Raw genomic sequence first — 18,575 nt, 5'->3', positions numbered from 1 at the left:
GCTGAGCTCCAAATAAATCAGTAAGTCTCTGGACAACTTCTGGAAGCCTGGAGATGCAGGAGATGTTCCAATTGTCCATGTATGAGTTTCCATATATAAAAGACTCTAAAATTAGTGAGTTCCTCCTCACTTTATAGATGATGGGTCTCCTACTTTCCTGACTTGTAATGGGACAGATTATTGTCAACCGGTCGGGGTCAAATCAAAATTAACTAAAGTCTCTGTTCATAAATGAGAAGCTCTGTCATAAAAATTTGTACAACACTGGTCCACAGGCTTATCGCTCCACACATAATAAACAATGTCTCACAGCTTACCATGAACCGATCCAATGTGGTTGGTGATCGCAAAGCGCACAACTTTCTCATCCTTGTTGTAGAGAGCAAACACTCGATCCACACTCAGCTTCTGTGCGTTAGGAGGAAATCTTTGTGAGTGGCTGCAGTCATAGTATGTAATATTTTGGCGAATGCGATAAGAGTATCTTTGAACTTCATTAGATTCCAGAGTCACTGAGTATTCTCTCGTTGCAGTGGAAGTCACCACTAAATATAAAGAGAGATATTTATTAGAAGCAGACACCTCGTGAAATTTTATATAGCAAAATACATAAATATCTTTTTTCCAGGTAAGGCAAGTCTAGAATTCAATGTGGCGGTAATCTTTGTAAGTAGTCTTTAATACTTTAATTTATTCTATAGTGCACTGTTGTATTTTGATTAGTCTCAAAAGAGGAACCATTACAGCACCGTGGAATAAGATGGTGCTGTAAAAATGAATTAATAATAATTATCCTGTTGAGTTAGCCACAGTGCAAACAGTGGTGGACCAAGAGGTTGGTCACTGGGTCTAGAGCTGGAGAGGGACCTGGGCTTTTCTGGACCATAAAGTTCCCAGGTTTGGTCATCAGAAACACTTGGTGATAGTTTTTCGATATACAGCTGTCCCCACAATGTAAAATTAACCAAGTGTGTGGAAGATGGTTTCCTGCCCATGCATAAGTATCCTTCGTGAATCATATACGTTTAGAAATGCATTGCGTATGGAGATGGGAGGCAAGTGAGAGGACCATGGCATGGGGCCCTGGATGGTCTTGGCCCACCTGTGTGTTTGTTTATTGGTTAGGGTGTCTTACAAATTATTTTGAAATTGGCATTTAAAGAGATGAACCTGATCTAACCCAGTTCTAGCAAATAATATCAGTTGTGTACATTAGAAGAGTCCACCGTATTACCCTCCATTGGAAAGCTTTAAACCGCTGCATCACATTCTCAGCATGTCTGCCCACATGGGTTTGCATCACCCTTAAAATCCTCAGCGCTATGGACAAGCCTGGACACTTACCTGACCCCGAGTAATGGTACAGTTCACTGTAAGGGTGGATCTGGATGGTTGAGGTCTGTGAAATATAAGGAATTTTCCCCTGAATTTTAGTTTTCAGATTGATATAATTCTCGGAATCAAAGCCATCAGCAGTCTGTACGACATGAACAACCTCTTCACCGGGGTAAAATGTAACTTCAATATTGTGAACAAATTTAGCACCTTCAAAAACAAACAAAATAGTTTAATACCTAAAACAACTACAGATTGACTCACTCTTTGACACATACCTGGGACATGTCAGTTACATAGATATTGAAGGTATGATCTCTTGTTTCTAAACATTTATAAAATAATTATATTCTCTCTAAAATAAAAAATTATTTAAATATTGCCAGAACCATATGATGCAACTGTCCCTGCAGGATCATTGTGACATTTTGCAATGCTAGATTTCAACATTCTTAAATGGAACTCTGGCCATCATCCTCTACTCTCAGGACCCTCGACACTCATTGCTTAATCATTTCATGAAATCTACCACTGAGATATCCCAATATTGTTATTTTTGGCCATGACAATAATATCACAAACATAAACATCTGCTGTGCGACATCCATTAAAAACGAACAACAGATGGAGAGACCATCCTTGACCATTAGTATCTCCATCTATAGATATATTATTTACTTACCTGTAACACTGAAGCCATTTAGGTGGCCGGGTCTTTCCAGGGCAAAAAGCCAACCAAAGAGGCCTCCGATGGGCGTTAATGGTGCTAAAGACCAAGACGCTGGCTCGGGGACTTGGCTAATGGCTGTATAAGCTCTTCCATCATTTACCACGACATACGCATGCAAGTCTGCACCTTCAAAAGTAACCGGCGTTTGCCCCACGAGGATGCGTCCGCTCACTTTTCCATTAACACGGTGTGGAGCACCTGATAAGGGACACGAGTTGTTTAGATATTAACGGTTTAAATACATCAGAGCAAACACCATGGTTCTATGTGGGATATCCACTTCATAACTTTGGAAGCCTAAGGTTAAAGGTTACAATCTTTTTAGCTTTAAAATTAAGATGTGGCATTAAGAACTTCATTATGAGCTTCATTATGAGTTTGTGACCAAAGTAAGAGAAGGCCTGGGGTGAGATGAGGGGGAGGAGAACTGAGATAAAGATTTGGATGGACAGAGATTAAAAGAGGAAAAGAAATAAAAAAGACATAAAAGGCAGTTTGAAAGAACGCTAGAAATGTGCTGAAATATTCTGTTATCTGCTTCTCAAAAGCCTTATTTTACAAAAAATGGATATGCTTCTCTTCTATAACTCCTGCTAATAGTGTCAATACACACACATACACACACACACACACACACACACAGAGTATATGTATGTTTATCTTAAAATGATGAAGTACCTTTTGGTAAACAATGTATCCCATTTCCATAGTACGTGTCATGACAATGACAACAGTATCCGGTGGAATAATCGGCACAGAAAGCATGTTGGGAACAGTGTCCGTGTTTGCGATCACAAGTTTCTTTGTTCACAGGATTGTAAGTTAAAACTGGGTAACAAATAAATAAATAAAAGAATATACAGTAATTAAAATCATATGGTAGTTTAAAGGGGCATTGTCATCAACATAGAATAGAGTCACATACTCAGATTAATCTATTTAAAGATACATATAGCGTGTATGCTTTCGAATCAGTCTAATTGTATATTGGGTTGGAAAGACGGCTGCTACCATCGTATAGAGATAACTTGGGTTTCCGATACACATGCTTTACTTATTTTAATAAAATAATGCATATTATTGGATTGTAAAATGTAGGAATTTGGAAATATGACAGATTGTTATTTGTGATTATCATAACATGAAAGAAAATAAGCGTTCAGAAAAAGCAGTGCACTATTCTGCATAGTGTCCAGGGTACTTGGTTATGGTTAGAAAACATTTTAAAAATGACCATTTTACCGCAAATACTTTGGGAGAAACTAAAACTAGGAGTAGTTACATTTTGCTGAGATGACACGATGAATGGATAAATAAATAGAATTAAACATTCAACGGTTCTGTTTAGATTGTAAGCTCGTTTGAGCAGGGCCCTCCTCACCTGTTGTCTCTGTAAGTAAAATTGTTATGTTACATGCTACTTGTTATGTCCTGTCTACTCATTGCACAGCGCTACGGAATTTGATGGTGCTATATAAAACAATAATAATATATCTATTTTTTTTTAAAGATGTAGTACGTCTATGTACCGGACATATAACAAATTGGAACATTTTGTCTGCCATCAGCAGACACATTATCTCAGTAGGCAGCTATTGCTATGGGGGGGGGGAGGCATATTGGCTGCCGGTACGGGTTATTTCACTGATATAAAAAGATACAAAAGGAGCAGCCAATCAGAATGACGTAAATGGATGATGGGAATTACTGAACTCCGAGCACACTCATTAGATACTGGAAGCCAAAACCCAAATTATCTAAAACTAAATATCTAAATTTGTAAAAACACGTTATATGGCGTGGACTAAATTTAATCACAGCAAAACCAGAGGAAATAGAATTTGTCTACTGATACCATTTACGCTTGATTAATATGGTCCTATAAGTCATTTTTCATACATATAAGACAAAAATACATAATTATATATATATAATAACTAGACTATCAATACAGATTTATTAACACTACCGTATCTAATATTTTCTCATTCATACCACAAAATTATCCATATAAATATTGTAGGTGGATCCAACACACTCCACGCCACAAGTAATCCAAGGCAGAGCTAAAAGGTATATATAATAATTATGACGCTTCTATTACCGTCCGCGTCCAATCCAACATCCCCATGAATGCGACTCCTCCCGAAACTGGTTTCAGGAAGGGGTTGACCAAATGAATCCAGTTCACCATCTGGGTACCCTGTGAGAACATCAGGATTTGCAGGCGTAGCACCAATTTCCGGATCAAGGCTGAGATTTTTATTAAGGGAGGACTCATCAGTCACAGAGTTCTCTCCCGGATGGACTTGAGGTTCCACAAGAGGCTCCGTCACCTCTCTGTCTGACTCGGTAGGTTGGTATGGGATGTTTGCCTCTGGATAATAAGGTGATATGGGCTCATTTACTGGTGAATAATGTAAGTCAGACTCAACTTCTGAGCTGGATGTTTTTGAATCAGTGTCCTCGATGTCTAGGGGGCCTTGAGATCCAGTGTTATGGTCACGTTCCGTGTATGGATCGTGTGTTTCCAGTTCTGTGATTTCACTGGTAGGGTACTCCAAGTCATCCCCGTTCTCATCATAGAAAGACTCTGGGTAGTCGATGCCTTCTTCAGTGTCTAGGTTTTCATTTGGCTGAATTTCAGTGTGGCCGGTGTGCAAATTGTCCAGTGGTACCATCCATTCGCTAGTGGGAGGCTTCTCAAATTTGGCTGGGATTACATTATCGAGCTCAGAAATGCTACCAATGTGAAAGATCCACACGCCAGGAATTCCAACGTTCCCTGACCTATTTAAACAAAAAACATTTACAGGCATTTAAACAGTTGGAGTACAAGACCAAATACACAGAATGAACATAAATGTTAGAACAAAAGGCCATAATCTAAAACTAGCGGGTCAGAGGCTTCGATATAACGTAAAGAAGTTTTACTTTACTAAGAGGGTCGTAGATAAGTAGAACAGCCACCTAACAGAAGTGGTTAACAAAATGAGGGAAATTAAGCATGCATTGGAGAGGTATATCTAGATGTGATCAAGCATTAGATCTAAAAATAGGCGAATAGGCAAAATAGTTATTATCCGTAGACAAATTCTATGTTTCTAAATAATAAAAACAGACAGGGAAGTAATTGTATATCCCGTTGGTGAGTAGCAACATTTTAGTCGTTCAGCAAACATTATGTAGTAAATGCTTTTGATCTATACATTGTATAGCAATACATAAAGCAAGATCAATGCTTTCTTGTTGCCTAGTCTCAAAGTGTAGCTAATATGCAGAATACCCGATGGCCTGGTCTCTAACAGGCTGTCAGTATGCTCTGAAACCAACATACTCTATTGTAGAGCTGACAAATGTCCTGGAAAGCGGGCTGACATATTAAATCTACAGGAAATTCCTGGACAATGCAAGACAAAAGTCTCTCCGTATTCAGAGCAACACGTCGCGCATCCGCTACGGCGCCCCGGCCGGATTATTGGGAATGCTGCACCACTTACTGATAAAGGTTTTTCACAGACTGTTCATTGCTGGTCACGCTGTAAAAAGGAGCCTCCCTTTTCATTGATTCAGACTCTCCTCGACTAAAACCCACGCGGGCCGGGAGCTCAAGGTTCACGTTGTAGGATTCCTTGGGACGTGTCCCGAAAAACTGAAGCCCATCTTCAGGATAAAGGAATATAGCGTAGGCATCCGACTCATCGTAAGCCAGAACCGCTTGGAATGTATTGAACTGGAAGAAGAAAGAACATATTAACATGGAAATATGTGAAGTGTGCAGGAATATATTTTTAAGTCTAATTACATTTACCTTTCCTGTAGTTATTTCTGCTTGTAGCATATATGGTACGTTCACTGTTATTATTTATTTGTTTATATAGCACCATCAATTGGTCACTTTTTTCGTGATGCCCCCTTGCAAATGCATAGGGGGGATTCTTTCTGTAGAGCATTTTAATTCGTGTTAACTGTTGGGACAGAACTCGCCTATACAATCCATCTTTACACCGGATGGCCCTCAGGGATGGCCCTGCTTAATGCGACACTTTAAACACCAAAGTATCTTATCAGAATGAACACAAACAGGCAACAAGATGTAAAATGAAACAATTTCTAAACAAAACAATAAGGCTACATTTTTTGTAACTAATGCTGTTTATGATTCTCCATATAGAGCAGGTAGGGTATGCAAAAACAAAAGGGTTTCTCTACGATAATGTCTGGTGAGGCACACTGTCGTCACAATTTGACAAAATATATTGAATACGAATGATAATTAAATTTCAGAGTAATCTGGAGTTTTGCAGGGTGGTAAATTCACTATTTCTCATTAAAATAAAGCATTCTTTGGCAAAAAAAAAATCTAAAATTACTATTTTTATAAAGTAAGTGGCCTTTGCTGTATGTTTAACCCCTTTAGTGCCAGAAAAGGTTAATAAAACATAATCACATCCTCTGGTGCTAAACAAAAAAAGCCACTCATTCAAGGGCTTACTTCATTATTTCTGAGATGTCACACTGAGTCTGCAATGTGTCTATAGAGAGGGAATCCAATGAATAAGGTCTCAGGGCTTTTGTCTCTTGACACTTTAGAAGGATTTCGGGGACCTCTGCGCCCATACTGTGCCACCTCCTAGGGAGCCAACGATCACTTTATATTAGACTGCAGAGTCTTCCCCCTGGCAATGGGCAGCTGACTAACTGCTGCAGTGTCGGCCTGCTATCCATGGCTATAAGCCTCTGTTATACAAGCTAGTTATGTTTAATTGAAATAACTTAATACAAATATTATAGGTCAGTTTTATAATCCAAGATTTTGCTGCCGTGCTACTCCCATCACTATTAATAGAAGACAGACTTAGGAGTTGAAGCTGCGAGGGAATGAAAGGTTATCTGGGGTTGTTGTGAACAATAACAATATGTCTTTAATTGGCAATCTTAGGATTTAGTGGTCCGGTGCCAGGAATATTTTCTGCCAAATTCTTCTTAGGACTGTCCAACGATATCAAACAGAACAGTGCAAGGAGTGCATTGTAGCTTATTATGGTCTTAGCCTTAAAAGTTTAGACCACCGTGGGCATGAGGGCCTCAATCAAATGGCACCCCAGGCAAGAAGTATCTTGGTCGCCCCACATCAGGGACGTATCCAGGTCTTGGCCGACTAAACCTAGGGCTGCAGGCCTTCTACTCCAAAAACGAGGTGAGCAGATCGCCCAAGCCCCCCCGTTTTCCCGCTGGACAATGGGCCAATTCCTTTGATCTTCCCAACTGGCCTACTTGCACTATGGAGGCTGCGCTGGCTTAGCACAGACTGCATTAAAAAGCACTTCATGCCTTTAAGACATGGGGCGTTGGGTTATGACATCATATCCTGCACACCGTGTCTTATAGGTAGCAGCGTCTTTTAATGCATTTAGGATGCCAACTGCAGAGGAGGCGACTAGGGATGCTGCCCTGGGTCGGGCCTAGAGAGGCAACCAGGCTGAATATACCACCGCCCCACACACGGGCATGAGTACGTCTTTTTGATACATTTGCCATTTGCTTGTAAACACATCCTCCTGATTTCTACACATTGGGGGTATTTTCTCGGATGACTGTAGGTGCCCCCCTGGCCCAGTCACCCCAAGCAGCTGCCCGACTCACCTGGCACTATGACTGGCCCTGATGGTCACTAAAACAAAGAATCCCAAACATGCATATTTACCTGAATGATGCCCTCATAAATGTGATATTAGCTAGAATATCTAAGAACCCACAGTCCAGTTCCTTGTTTTACTGTATAATTCATTCTAAATATGACACTGGTGTAGAAACGACAGTTACAAAGGGGAAAAAAAGGATTCCATTAGAACCCGGTGCCAACTGCTCATGACGGGGCATTTCACTGAAACTTCCCTGGCTTGCAGTCACAAAATTTAAACCAAGTCTGCCAACAACATCCTTTCTGTAATATCCTGAGCTCAGGACTGCGGAAAACAAATCAGGTTCTATGCTTAAAATAAAAAAAAAATTCTCTGCTGCTGTGGAACGCAAAGGTCCCAAAAAAATGTGCACGGGAAAAATTATTACAGGATTAGTATTTAACCAACTTAGAGGCCAAACGTGTTCTGGTTACCCATTTAAAAGGTGCTGTTCAACCTACGCAGCTGTATTTAACCTTTATAACTACCGGTAAATCTAGAATTAGAAAGATTCTTCCTATTACTGTAATACCCGGACTCTTCCCAGAAATACTTCTTCATGCAACTAAAACTTTGCTTCTTTTTTTTCGTTTTTCAGGAAATGCTTCATTGCCATAAGAAGCAAAAGCATTGATGGGTTGCAGCCATAGAAAAGTATTCTCATGATGTTTTATGTGGTTAAACCTTCAGAGGAAAGAATAAAATAAGAGATCATTTAACGTTTACTTACATCCTGACAATTAAAAGGGACACTCCACTTCTGTTACTGATTGGCTGCTCCAAACATAAAATCAGTAGTAACAAATGTGGGACAAGGGAGAAGGATGGCAGCTGCAGCAGCAGGGTTGAAAGTTCTATGACAAGTAAGGTTTTTTTTAAAAAAAAAAAGCATATTAAAGTACTCACAGAGGGTTAGGGTTACCCACAGAGTACAGAAGCTTGTAAGAACTTACTGAACTCTCTGAACTGAAGGAAGAAAACCCAGGATCCAATAAGGCTAGTGCAAGAAGATTTACTAATTATAAGTAACTTAGAAAATTGGAAACCGTAAAATGCTTAATCATAAGCTGATTTTTACAATAAAAAAAAATCTACAGTTCTATAGATGCTGATGCACACAATGCATACAAATCTCTAAGCTAATGCTGGAGGGAAAAGGCAGTTAGTTTGCCTACAACTGGCTGAAAACCCATTTAAAAAAAAATAGGTGGTCAAAATTAGCTAGTTTTCCCCTGGAATATAAATAAACAAATTGAAAAAATATATACAATCTTCCATATGTGCAGCTGCCTCGCATTTGGTTTTTCTATTTTCTCAAAGATTGTATATTCTAGAAACAAATATAACAAATATGTGTGTGTTTCCCAAATAATAAATGAGGGTTGCTTTTTGTTTATTTAGCTTTACAAAACTTAAATAAATGCCTGCTCTAAAAAGCATTGCAAAATCTGTTCATTATCATCTACATTTACCCCCCACTTCAAGATGTGGATTTAATCCAAGTAGAAGCGTGAGTGAATGCAGAAAGGACACATATGTGCCAATGCGCGTCCTCGTGATGGGATACACTTTTCAAACATGTCCTTCAAGCTGTTGGCTTTTGGTGAATATCATGAGAACTCATTAGGGATGGAGCCTCATCCAAGTATTTAACATGAAAGGGTTAAACATCAGGGTGCTGTACCTCTCTATTGTGATGGGGGTTTACTATACAAACACAAACTTTTAAGATGGGAAACAAGATCTTTGCTTGGAGATGAGCCACGAACAGCTGAGTCAACAAGTTGGGAAAATATTTCTTTAAGGGTCATTACAAAAATAAGATTTGAATTCCCGGGAGTATGAAAGTAAAGGAGGAAAAGCAACAGAGATACTAAAGGAAAAGAATCAGAAAAAAAAATACATTCAGGGATTGTATCTCAAAATCTAACCAGATCTAATTCAGCTTCCACTTGCAGCTAACAAGAGAAGTATTATGGCTTCAACACATCTATAACTTATAACAAATAAAACCCATGGGGAACATCTACTAGACTTGTCCAAATGGACCAAATACATTTTTTTTCCTTTTTGGACGGTTCTGACGAAATTCAGGGGCTTTTTCCATTCAGAAATTAGTCATCACTCACCCTCCCCAACACTCTTTCACACGTCTCATTCACCTTCTCTCACACTCTCATTCACTTTCTCAATGTCTCCCTATGTTCTCTGCCGACGTCTTTCTTGTCCCCGTTTTCTTTCTTTGCAGCTCAGTTTTCTTTTCTTGTTGTCCCACTTTCTTCTGTCTTTTTTCTCTTAGTCTGCTTCTCCTAGATATCAGCTCCCTTAATCAGGCTCCTGGAGCACTTCCGCAAAAAGGTGGAGCCTCCGCGTACACTCTCTTCCCTGATTGGAGGAAGAAGCTGTTCCTGTGGTGCGTACCGTGGCTCCGCCGGACGTACTTCAAGAAGCCAGATTATTGCAGATGAATTCACAGAGAAAGAGAAGCACTTCTGCATTATTCTGGCCTCTCACCATACTTCCGCGAGGTTGGGACAGCCTCTTCACCCGTTCCAATTGGGGTGAGGGTGTGCACGGGGCCTTCTCTCTATTGTGGAAGCGCTCCAAAGGGCTAACACAGCTGATAACGGGGAGCAACAGGCGAAGAAAGAAGAAAGAGCCTGTCGGCAGAGAGGGTAGGGAGACATTGAGAGAGAGCATGAGAAAGCAACAAAATGCAAATGAAAATTTGTAATTCTCTGCTTCATTTTCATTTGTTTCTTTGGGTCCATCCTCATTTTTTGGAAATTCATACAAATTAATGAAATTGGCAAATTTCATTAAAATTTGTACAAATCAGAATGCACAAGTCCAACATGTAGTGTGTCCAGCAGCTGAATGTACTATTTTTACATTCCCATAAATCAATAGGCATTAAGTCTATTGATCTAAAACAAATATATTTTAAAAGCCTCGACATTAGCAATAAACGGTAAATTGTGTTTACTAAAAAATTTTTAACAAAAATCCACAAATTGACCTGTTAATTTTATAGAATAATATTGCATTAAATTGGTGAAATATTTGTATAGACCTAAAAAGGTACCATTCTAACTGGCTTCTAACAAACGGCAATTGGCTTGTAAATTGATCTGGTTGCCTCTCAATCTCTACAGATATTTGTCAACGCCTTTTGCTAGGACAGTTGTGTCCCGTGTACAATAGAAAGGAAACAGATCTGTTTTCTTTTCAGATTGGCTCTTTGTCTAGTAGATTTCTAGGCAGCTGTCTTTAGTGTTACCTACACCTAAAGCCTCTACGGTACGGGAAACATAAATAACCGCCTGACCCGATGTCAAGTGATACACTTTACGTGCACTCAATGGATGACTAGGGACTAATTCTCTACAAAACTGGACTGTCCCATGTGGTATATATGTGTGTGTGTGTGTGTGTGTGTGTGTGTGTGTGTGTGTGTGTGTGTGTGTGTGTGTGTGTGTGTCGGGAAGGCCGCCTTTGTCCTAATTTTCTCAATAGGGACTAATTCTTCTATGGCCAACAAAGAAAAAAGCTAATTAACTGGAAATAACATTAACTGTATACTCCTGCCATGATTTGCATAGTAAGGTCCCTTTAAATTTATGTTTTGCAGATGTATGGGGGGGGTCTGCATTTTGCTATTTTACATTCCGGAGATGTGTCCAACCAAGCAAATCGCCTGGCATGTGATCTGTTACCCGACAGTCAGCTCCAGCTTGCTGGCTTGGCAAACACTTCAGGTAGGGGTCCATTTAGTCCCCCCCCCGTGCACAGTCAATCAGTGACAAGAATCATCAGACCATGGAGGGCAGCTGCAGCTTCTATCTCAGGTGAGTCGAATATTGAATTTCTCACAGTGTAAAGTAAAGTGTACAGTTAATATTAATATTAAGAGAACAATCAAACCTACAATCTGTCTAGATATTCTATACTCTGACACCCCAATTGACCCCTAATTTCATTTACTGTTATTATCTAACATGCAATCTGCTTCAACGTCTTCCTCACATCTTTGTGGATGAGATTCACGTTTGCCTCCCACATTTCTTACCCGATTAGAAGATGCAGAATGGCGTGTGACTTCTTCGTAAGGGCCAACATTCTCCCACGTGACAAGGAAAACGTTAGTAGGGGTGAAGGCGGCCTCCGGGAAACCTCTATCAATGTGGCGGGCTGCAATGTTGAAAATCTCCTCAGAAACATCCTGGCGGTAATAAATCTTCCCTCTGCTGTTACTTGTATCGATGTCAGACAGGAATGGGGCTATCAGTGGAAAATCTGTAGGAAAACCATCATCCACATATTGGGTTTCTCGGGGAAAGTCTTGGGTTGAGATGATGCCATTGGTTCCAACCTAAAGATCAAAGTAACAGAAGACTATATCACATACCATACAGGATCAATGTTACATCATGTGTTTGTTCTTGTGAGGTAGTAGCGAGTTCCCTAGTGTCGGTATTCAAGAAACAAGTCCTTCCTTCTTGGCAGATACTCTTATGTGGGCCACCTTCCCATGTCACCCATCTTCTCTAATACAATCTTAACTAGACTACTGCATAGAACAGACTAACGGGATAGTAGACAGATGATCTACTTAGCACTTATTTAGACTTCTTCATGCAAAGAAAGTCTATAGGAACGTCTCACCTCTTGCCTCTTAAGTCAATATGCCATCAGAAGTCATTGGGTGACCATCATGCGGTTAACAGGTATCTTCCATAAAAATAAAACATCTGAAACTTCTACAAGAACTTCCAACGTAATCCCTCAAACCTTTAAAGGCTAGGTTTTCGAGGCAGATCTAGGGATTTAGGTTACTTTTTGGGTCTTTAAGCCTGTATTGGTAGAGAGGCAAAATCTATGAGACAAAGCAGGAAAATTCTATCCCCTGTTCTTTATTAATATGGCCCAGTGAGCTGTATCTTCTAATATCTTGTGGCTTTTTCTTTGGTCTAGGGAACCCAGGAGGCCAGAGGACAACGTGAGTGTCAGAACTTAACTAAGTGGAACTAAACTCTAAAAGCAATCAGGACAAGGATGAATTTAGATGTGCCCCACGAAAGCTACCTCTCCCCCATATAGCGCACAACCTTAAATAAACTGCATAATTTGTACTTGGGTTTTCTTACCCCATCTGACATTATTACAGTACAATGGGTAAGTAGGACCTATCCTAGTACTCTTGTCATAGGGTGGCATGGCAGCCGTATTCTAATAAGAACGATAGACAGGCAACCATTTCCACTCCAGATGATGAAGATAAGGCTGGCTGAGAACTGTAGGAGTCATTGTGTGCAACAATTAGCGTGACAGCGGCTTTCTTATAACACTAATAGTTACTGCAATAGAAGATTCTGCTTGGGTTATTCGGATAACTGGCCAAATAATAATACATTAATACTTATATCGCACAACCACATTCCCCCAACTGTACAATATGGTTATAAACTACAAATAGTCATTGGCCAATGCACAGAATATGAAGGAAGTGTCTTCACCCCACCCTAACCCTGTAGCGGGGCAATCAATGAGCTCTGGCTGAGCTGCAGACAGCTGGTCCTCGTCCATAATGAACATTTATGGACAGCAGCTGAAGCCCCAATGTGCGTTGTACTGACAATGATTTCATGTAGCCCCTCCAGAATCAGACGGGGGTTTCATTGTTTTGCAAGCACCATTTTAATCACCAGCCTGCTGAATGTTAGAAATTAATTTCAAATATTAATACACAATTTTATTCCCCAAAGCATTTATTTTGTTAAAGAGAAATTATTGCACCCAGTTTTAAAACTTTGCACCAGAATTGCCCTTTATAACTAACTCCTTTGTTTCCATATGTTCATCAAGTATTCCTTTGTGTTGGAATTTTCAACACAGTTGGAAATCTATAAGATTCTTATGAATGATTAGGGTAATACATAGAGTTCCATTGTGTGTGCAGATGTCTGTTGGGGAGGAAATAATAACAACTCTGGAAAAAATGTACATGTTTCATTATTTCATGTCTTCCCTCTGTTTTTCCAATATATGAATTCATATCTAACCCTACAAAGGGCACGTACTGATTTTTCCATAAACACGTCATTTTGCTCTTAAAATACAATGACCACAGGGACAAAAGAGATCTAACATGATAAAGCGAATTGTTCAAATAGGATAAGTAGCAATGGGTCAAACAGGATCACTTCAGATGGTTGGATCAATACACATGTGTTGCGTGGTATAAATGCAAGCGATGCCAGTGGACTGAATGGTATCAGTGCAAATGAGTGGTGTGGGATCAGTACCAGTCGAATGAATGGGATCGGGGCCAGTGGACTGAATGAGAGCGGTGCCAGCGCAGTGAATGGATTTGGCGCTAGTGGACTAAATGGGATCAGCGCCAGTGGGCTGAATGAGAGCAGTGCCAGCACAGTGAATGGATTTGGCGCTAGTGGACCCAATGGGATCAGGGCCAGTGGACTTAATGAGAGAAGTGCCAGCACAGTGGGTGGAATTGGCGCTAGTGGAGTGAATGGGGTCAGTACCAATGGATTGCATGTGACTGGTGTCAGTGGACTGAGAGGGATCAGTGCAAATAGGTTGAATGGGATCAGTGGCAGTTGACTAAATAGGATCAGTGTTGGCGGAATGAATGGGATCAGTGCCAGTCACAGAGGTTAGATGAGTGCAATAAGCACAGTGGCAGTGTGTAAGTGGATCATTGCCAGTCTGAGTTGGCCCCAGCTGTCTAAGCAGTGGCACGTCTGCACAAATGCCAGTGTAAGGTATATCACCGCAGATCAATGTGATGAAGGAGGGCTGCACTTACATAGAGCTGGGTAAACTGGGCTTCATAGAAGAGCAGGGGCTGGCTGAGCGTCACCACATCGGAGGTCTCGTCGTCTCCTTCTGGCAGGAGCCGATCCCCTCTGTGCTCCCCGTAAGGGAAGAGCTCCTGTCGGGACAGAGCAGCGGCGAAGCCCAGCAGCAGGCAGTGCAAGAGGAGCGCATGCAGAACAGCCGCGTCCCGCATGGTGAGTGGCAGCCGGATCGGAGTGAGGGCAGGGGGATGAGCACCGCGCCCCGCACACAGCCAGTGGAATTCTGACCCAGGAGCTCCCACATCCGACCCCAGGCAGTTCGTTGGGTGGGCGGAACCCAGCTGCTTCCCAGACCACGGATTGGCCAGGAGATGATGCTGCCGGCCAGTGGGGAATGCGGGAGGATGTTCACTGCCCGGTGGGAAGCTTCCAGCTGGCTCATCGCCCCCTGCCCATGGGGTCTGCGGGGCTGGAGAGTGGGTGTGGAGGACATCGCGGAAGCTGAGCCGGCTCATATTTAACCCCTTCCTTGCATGTGACACGTAAAGGGTTAAGGAACCAATTGAAACAACTCAGACCAGTGCATTGACTGCTGCTGCTGCTGCAGAACATCTTTGGGAAACAGAATGTGAGGTTCCTTAGGAGGAAGATGTAGAGTCTTAAAAGACATGAAGACCACTTTATAGTTTATACCCACCCCCGGGCAATGACCTTTAGGGGCAGCCGGCGATGGGCTCCTGGTATGTGGCCACTTGGTACGAAAATGTGCCAGGCTGGCCAGGGGTGTTCCCAGGGAGGGCTCAGGGAAAGACTGTGTCACTAAACATGGCTGGTAACTTGGACTGAGAGGGGGAATAGCTTCAGATCTCCTGGAAACAGAGCTGGCATTCAGCGCAACGTGAACATAGCTCCCAATTGCCCCTCTTTAGGACAACAGTCCCTCTTTGCAACATACATCCTTCTTCCTTGGCTTTGATGTCCCTCTTCCCTAGCTGGTAATGATTGTGGGGTATGAGTGTAATACAATGTCCCACAGCCCTAAAAGCCATTAATGTGCACATAAACAGGAGAGAGTGTGTTTATAAACTAACTTGCATAACAAAAACATTATTATTATTATTCTAAACAACGTAAGATCCATTGATAGCTACAGAAAGGTCACATAAAAAGATTTTTACTTCATATATATCGGTTCGTCTTAGTCTGTCACTTCTAGTCTCGAATATATGTAGTGAGAGAAGCGATGTGTCTATTGTTGGCGCTATATAAATAAACCATAATAAAGCTGAATACCTACCGCTCTCTGTATTCATTACTGTCACCAGGTCCAGGAAAGCAGATTGAAAGGGAACCGTCATCTTCACAGCTTTCTGATACATATTCATTACATCTCTTATTTTGATCTTTCAATACCATGAAAAGGAGCCTCTAGAGTCCCGGCGACCCCCTAAAAAACAATGCATATGAAAAGTACTTTGTAGGAACTTCAAATAGGAAAAAAGGTAGTTATAAAAAGTAAGAGCCTAGAGGGAGACCAACCAGACCCCACTGACGAGGACCATGAAGGCCAAAACATACGTCTGAGATTGTTGGTTCCCGTGTGCAGAGGAAATTTACCCAGCATTTTGGCATGTGGCAGCACTGGCGTAACTACAGGGATCGCAGCTGTGGCGGGGTCCGTGCCTCTATGAGGCTCGTGAGACCCCTGCTTCGTGTCTCCTCGTACCGATTCAAAATAGTTAACAAAGGGCCCTTCCGACCTGTGTGTGTGAACATGGATGTGTAATTGCGTGTGCGAGCATGGATGTGTAATTGTGTGTGCGAGCATGGATGTGTAATTGTGTGTGAGAGCATGGATGTGTAATTGTGTGAGAGCATGGAAGAGTAATTGTGTGTGTGAGAGAGCATGGATGTGTAATTGTGTGTGTGTGAGAGAGAGCATGGATGTGTAATTGTGTGTGTGTGAGAGAGAGCATGGATGTGTAATTGTATGAGGGAGCATGGGTGTGTAATTGTGTGTGAGAGAGAGCATGGATGTGTAATTGTGTGTGCGAGCATGGATGTGTAATTGTGTGTGTGTGAGAGAGCATGGATGTGCAATTGTGTGTGAGAGAGCATGGATGTGTAATTGTGTGTGTGTGAGAGAGCATGGATGTGTAATTGTGTGTGAGCATGGATGTGTAATTGTGAGAGAGAGCATGGATGTGTAATTGTGTGAGAGAGCATGGATGTGTAATTGTGTGAGGGAGCATGGATGTGTAATTGTGTGTGTGTGAGAGAGCATGGATGTGTAATTGTGTGTGTGTGAGAGAGAGCATGGATGTGTAATTGTATGAGGGAGCATGGGTGTGTAATTGTGTGTGAGAGAGCATGGATGTGTAATTGTGTGTGCGAGCATGGATGTGTAATTGTGTGTGTGTGAGAGAGCATGGATGTGTAATTGGGTGTGTGTGAGCATGGATGTGTAATTGTGAGAGAGAGCATGGATGTGTAATTGTGTGAGGGAGCATGGGTGTGTAATTGTGTGTGCGAGCATGGATATGTAATTGTGTGTGTGTGTGTGTGTGAGAGCATGGATGTGGAATTGTGTGAGAGAGCATGGATGTGTAATTGGGTGTGTGTGAGCATGGATGTGTAATTGTGAGAGACAGCATGGATGTGTAATTGTGTGTGTGAGAGAGCATGGATGTGTAATTGTGTGTGTGAGAGAGCATGGATGTGTAATTGTGTGTGTGAGAGAGCATGGATGTGTAATTGTGTGTGTGAGCATGGATGTGAAATTGTGTGAGAGAGCATGGATGTGTAATTGTGTGAGAGAGCATGGATGTGTAATTGTGTGAGAGCATGGATGTGTAATTGTGTGAGAGCATGGATGTGTAATTGTGTGAGAGCATGGATGTGTAATTGTGTGAGAGCATGGATGTGTAATTGTGTGTGTGTGTGTGAGAGAGAATGAATGTGTAATTGTGTGAGGGAGCATGGATGTGTAATTGTGTGTGTGTGAGAGAGCACGGATGTGTAATTGTGTGTGCGAGCATGGATGTGTAATTGTGTGTGTGTGTGAGAGCATGGATGTGTAAGTGTGTGTGAGAGCATGGATGTGTAATTGTGTGTGAGAGCATGGATGTGTAATTGTGCGTGTGTGAGAGAGCATGGATGTGTAATTGTGCGTGTGTGAGAGAGCATGGATGTGTAATTGTGTGTGTGTGTGTGAGAGCATGGATGTGTAAGTGTGTGTGAGAGCATGGATGTGTAATTGTGTGTGAGAGCATGGATGTGTAATTGTGCGTGTGTGAGAGAGCATGGATGTGTAATTGTGCGTGTGTGAGAGAGCATGGATGTGTAATTGTGTGTGTGTGTGAGAGAATCGATGTGTAATAGTGTATGTCAGAGCATGGATGTGTAATTGTGTGTGTGTGAGAGAGCATGGATGTGTAATTGTGTGTGAGAGAGCATGGGGGGCAAGTGGCAAAGAAGGCTCAGACCAACTGTGGGGGGGCCCTGGGGCAATTTTCGCATCAGGGCCCTGTGGTTTCTTTTTTTCTGTACAGTGGCAGAATCGGACTGATATGTCAATGGAGATTTTCTCCACTGTAATGGCACAAAAGAGCTAACATTGGAGTTCATCTCAATCCTTTTTTAGTATGTAATTACCTGAAGTAGAAGCTGCATCAAAAGCCCTTCCACCGACCGGCGGTTAGTATATATCAGAGGGCCAACATCTCCTGCAAGGAAAATACCTGGGGCTCGGGGGCAAATGCCTATGGGGGATTCTGCAGGGTAACCATGTAAATTTAAAGGCACTTCTCCATGCATTAAAGTGCATGTGGCTGGAGTGTCCCCTTTAATTAGGTTTCTTTCATGTATAGAGCTGCGTGCCTGTGCCTGCCCTGTGCCTGTGCCTGTGCCTGCCCTGTGTGCTGCTCTAAGTTTAAGCTTTTGGCCACTACTTGAACCCTTTTTTGTTTTAATTGCATTTTCATAAAGAGCAAACAGAGTAACTAG

At 41.7% G+C, this 18,575-nt stretch overlaps 1 protein-coding gene across 1 annotated transcript in view; it reads right to left on the bottom strand.

The window, feature by feature from the left end:
- NID2 (nidogen 2) overlaps window positions 1–14,931 on the bottom strand; it is a 29,584-nt gene extending 14,653 nt beyond the window's left edge. The window contains exons 1-8 of the mRNA XM_053474306.1: window positions 14,579–14,931; window positions 11,819–12,121; window positions 5,566–5,798; window positions 4,170–4,855; window positions 2,744–2,893; window positions 2,018–2,263; window positions 1,345–1,545; window positions 318–545 (exon numbers count right to left, since the gene is read on the bottom strand). Coding sequence (XP_053330281.1) covers window positions 318–545; window positions 1,345–1,545; window positions 2,018–2,263; window positions 2,744–2,893; window positions 4,170–4,855; window positions 5,566–5,798; window positions 11,819–12,121; window positions 14,579–14,782 — 2,251 coding nt within the window. The 5' untranslated portion in view covers window positions 14,783–14,931. The remainder of the gene's footprint in view (window positions 1–317; window positions 546–1,344; window positions 1,546–2,017; window positions 2,264–2,743; window positions 2,894–4,169; window positions 4,856–5,565; window positions 5,799–11,818; window positions 12,122–14,578) is intronic.
- Window positions 14,932–18,575: the final 3,644 nt, after the last annotated feature.

The sequence above is a fragment of the Spea bombifrons genome, chromosome 9, assembly GCF_027358695.1.
Source record: "Spea bombifrons isolate aSpeBom1 chromosome 9, aSpeBom1.2.pri, whole genome shotgun sequence".
Classification (NCBI taxonomy): Eukaryota; Metazoa; Chordata; class Amphibia; order Anura; family Pelobatidae; genus Spea; species Spea bombifrons.
The sequence above is the reverse complement of the archived record's forward strand: the minus strand, read 5'-3'. Positions and strand labels throughout refer to the sequence as shown.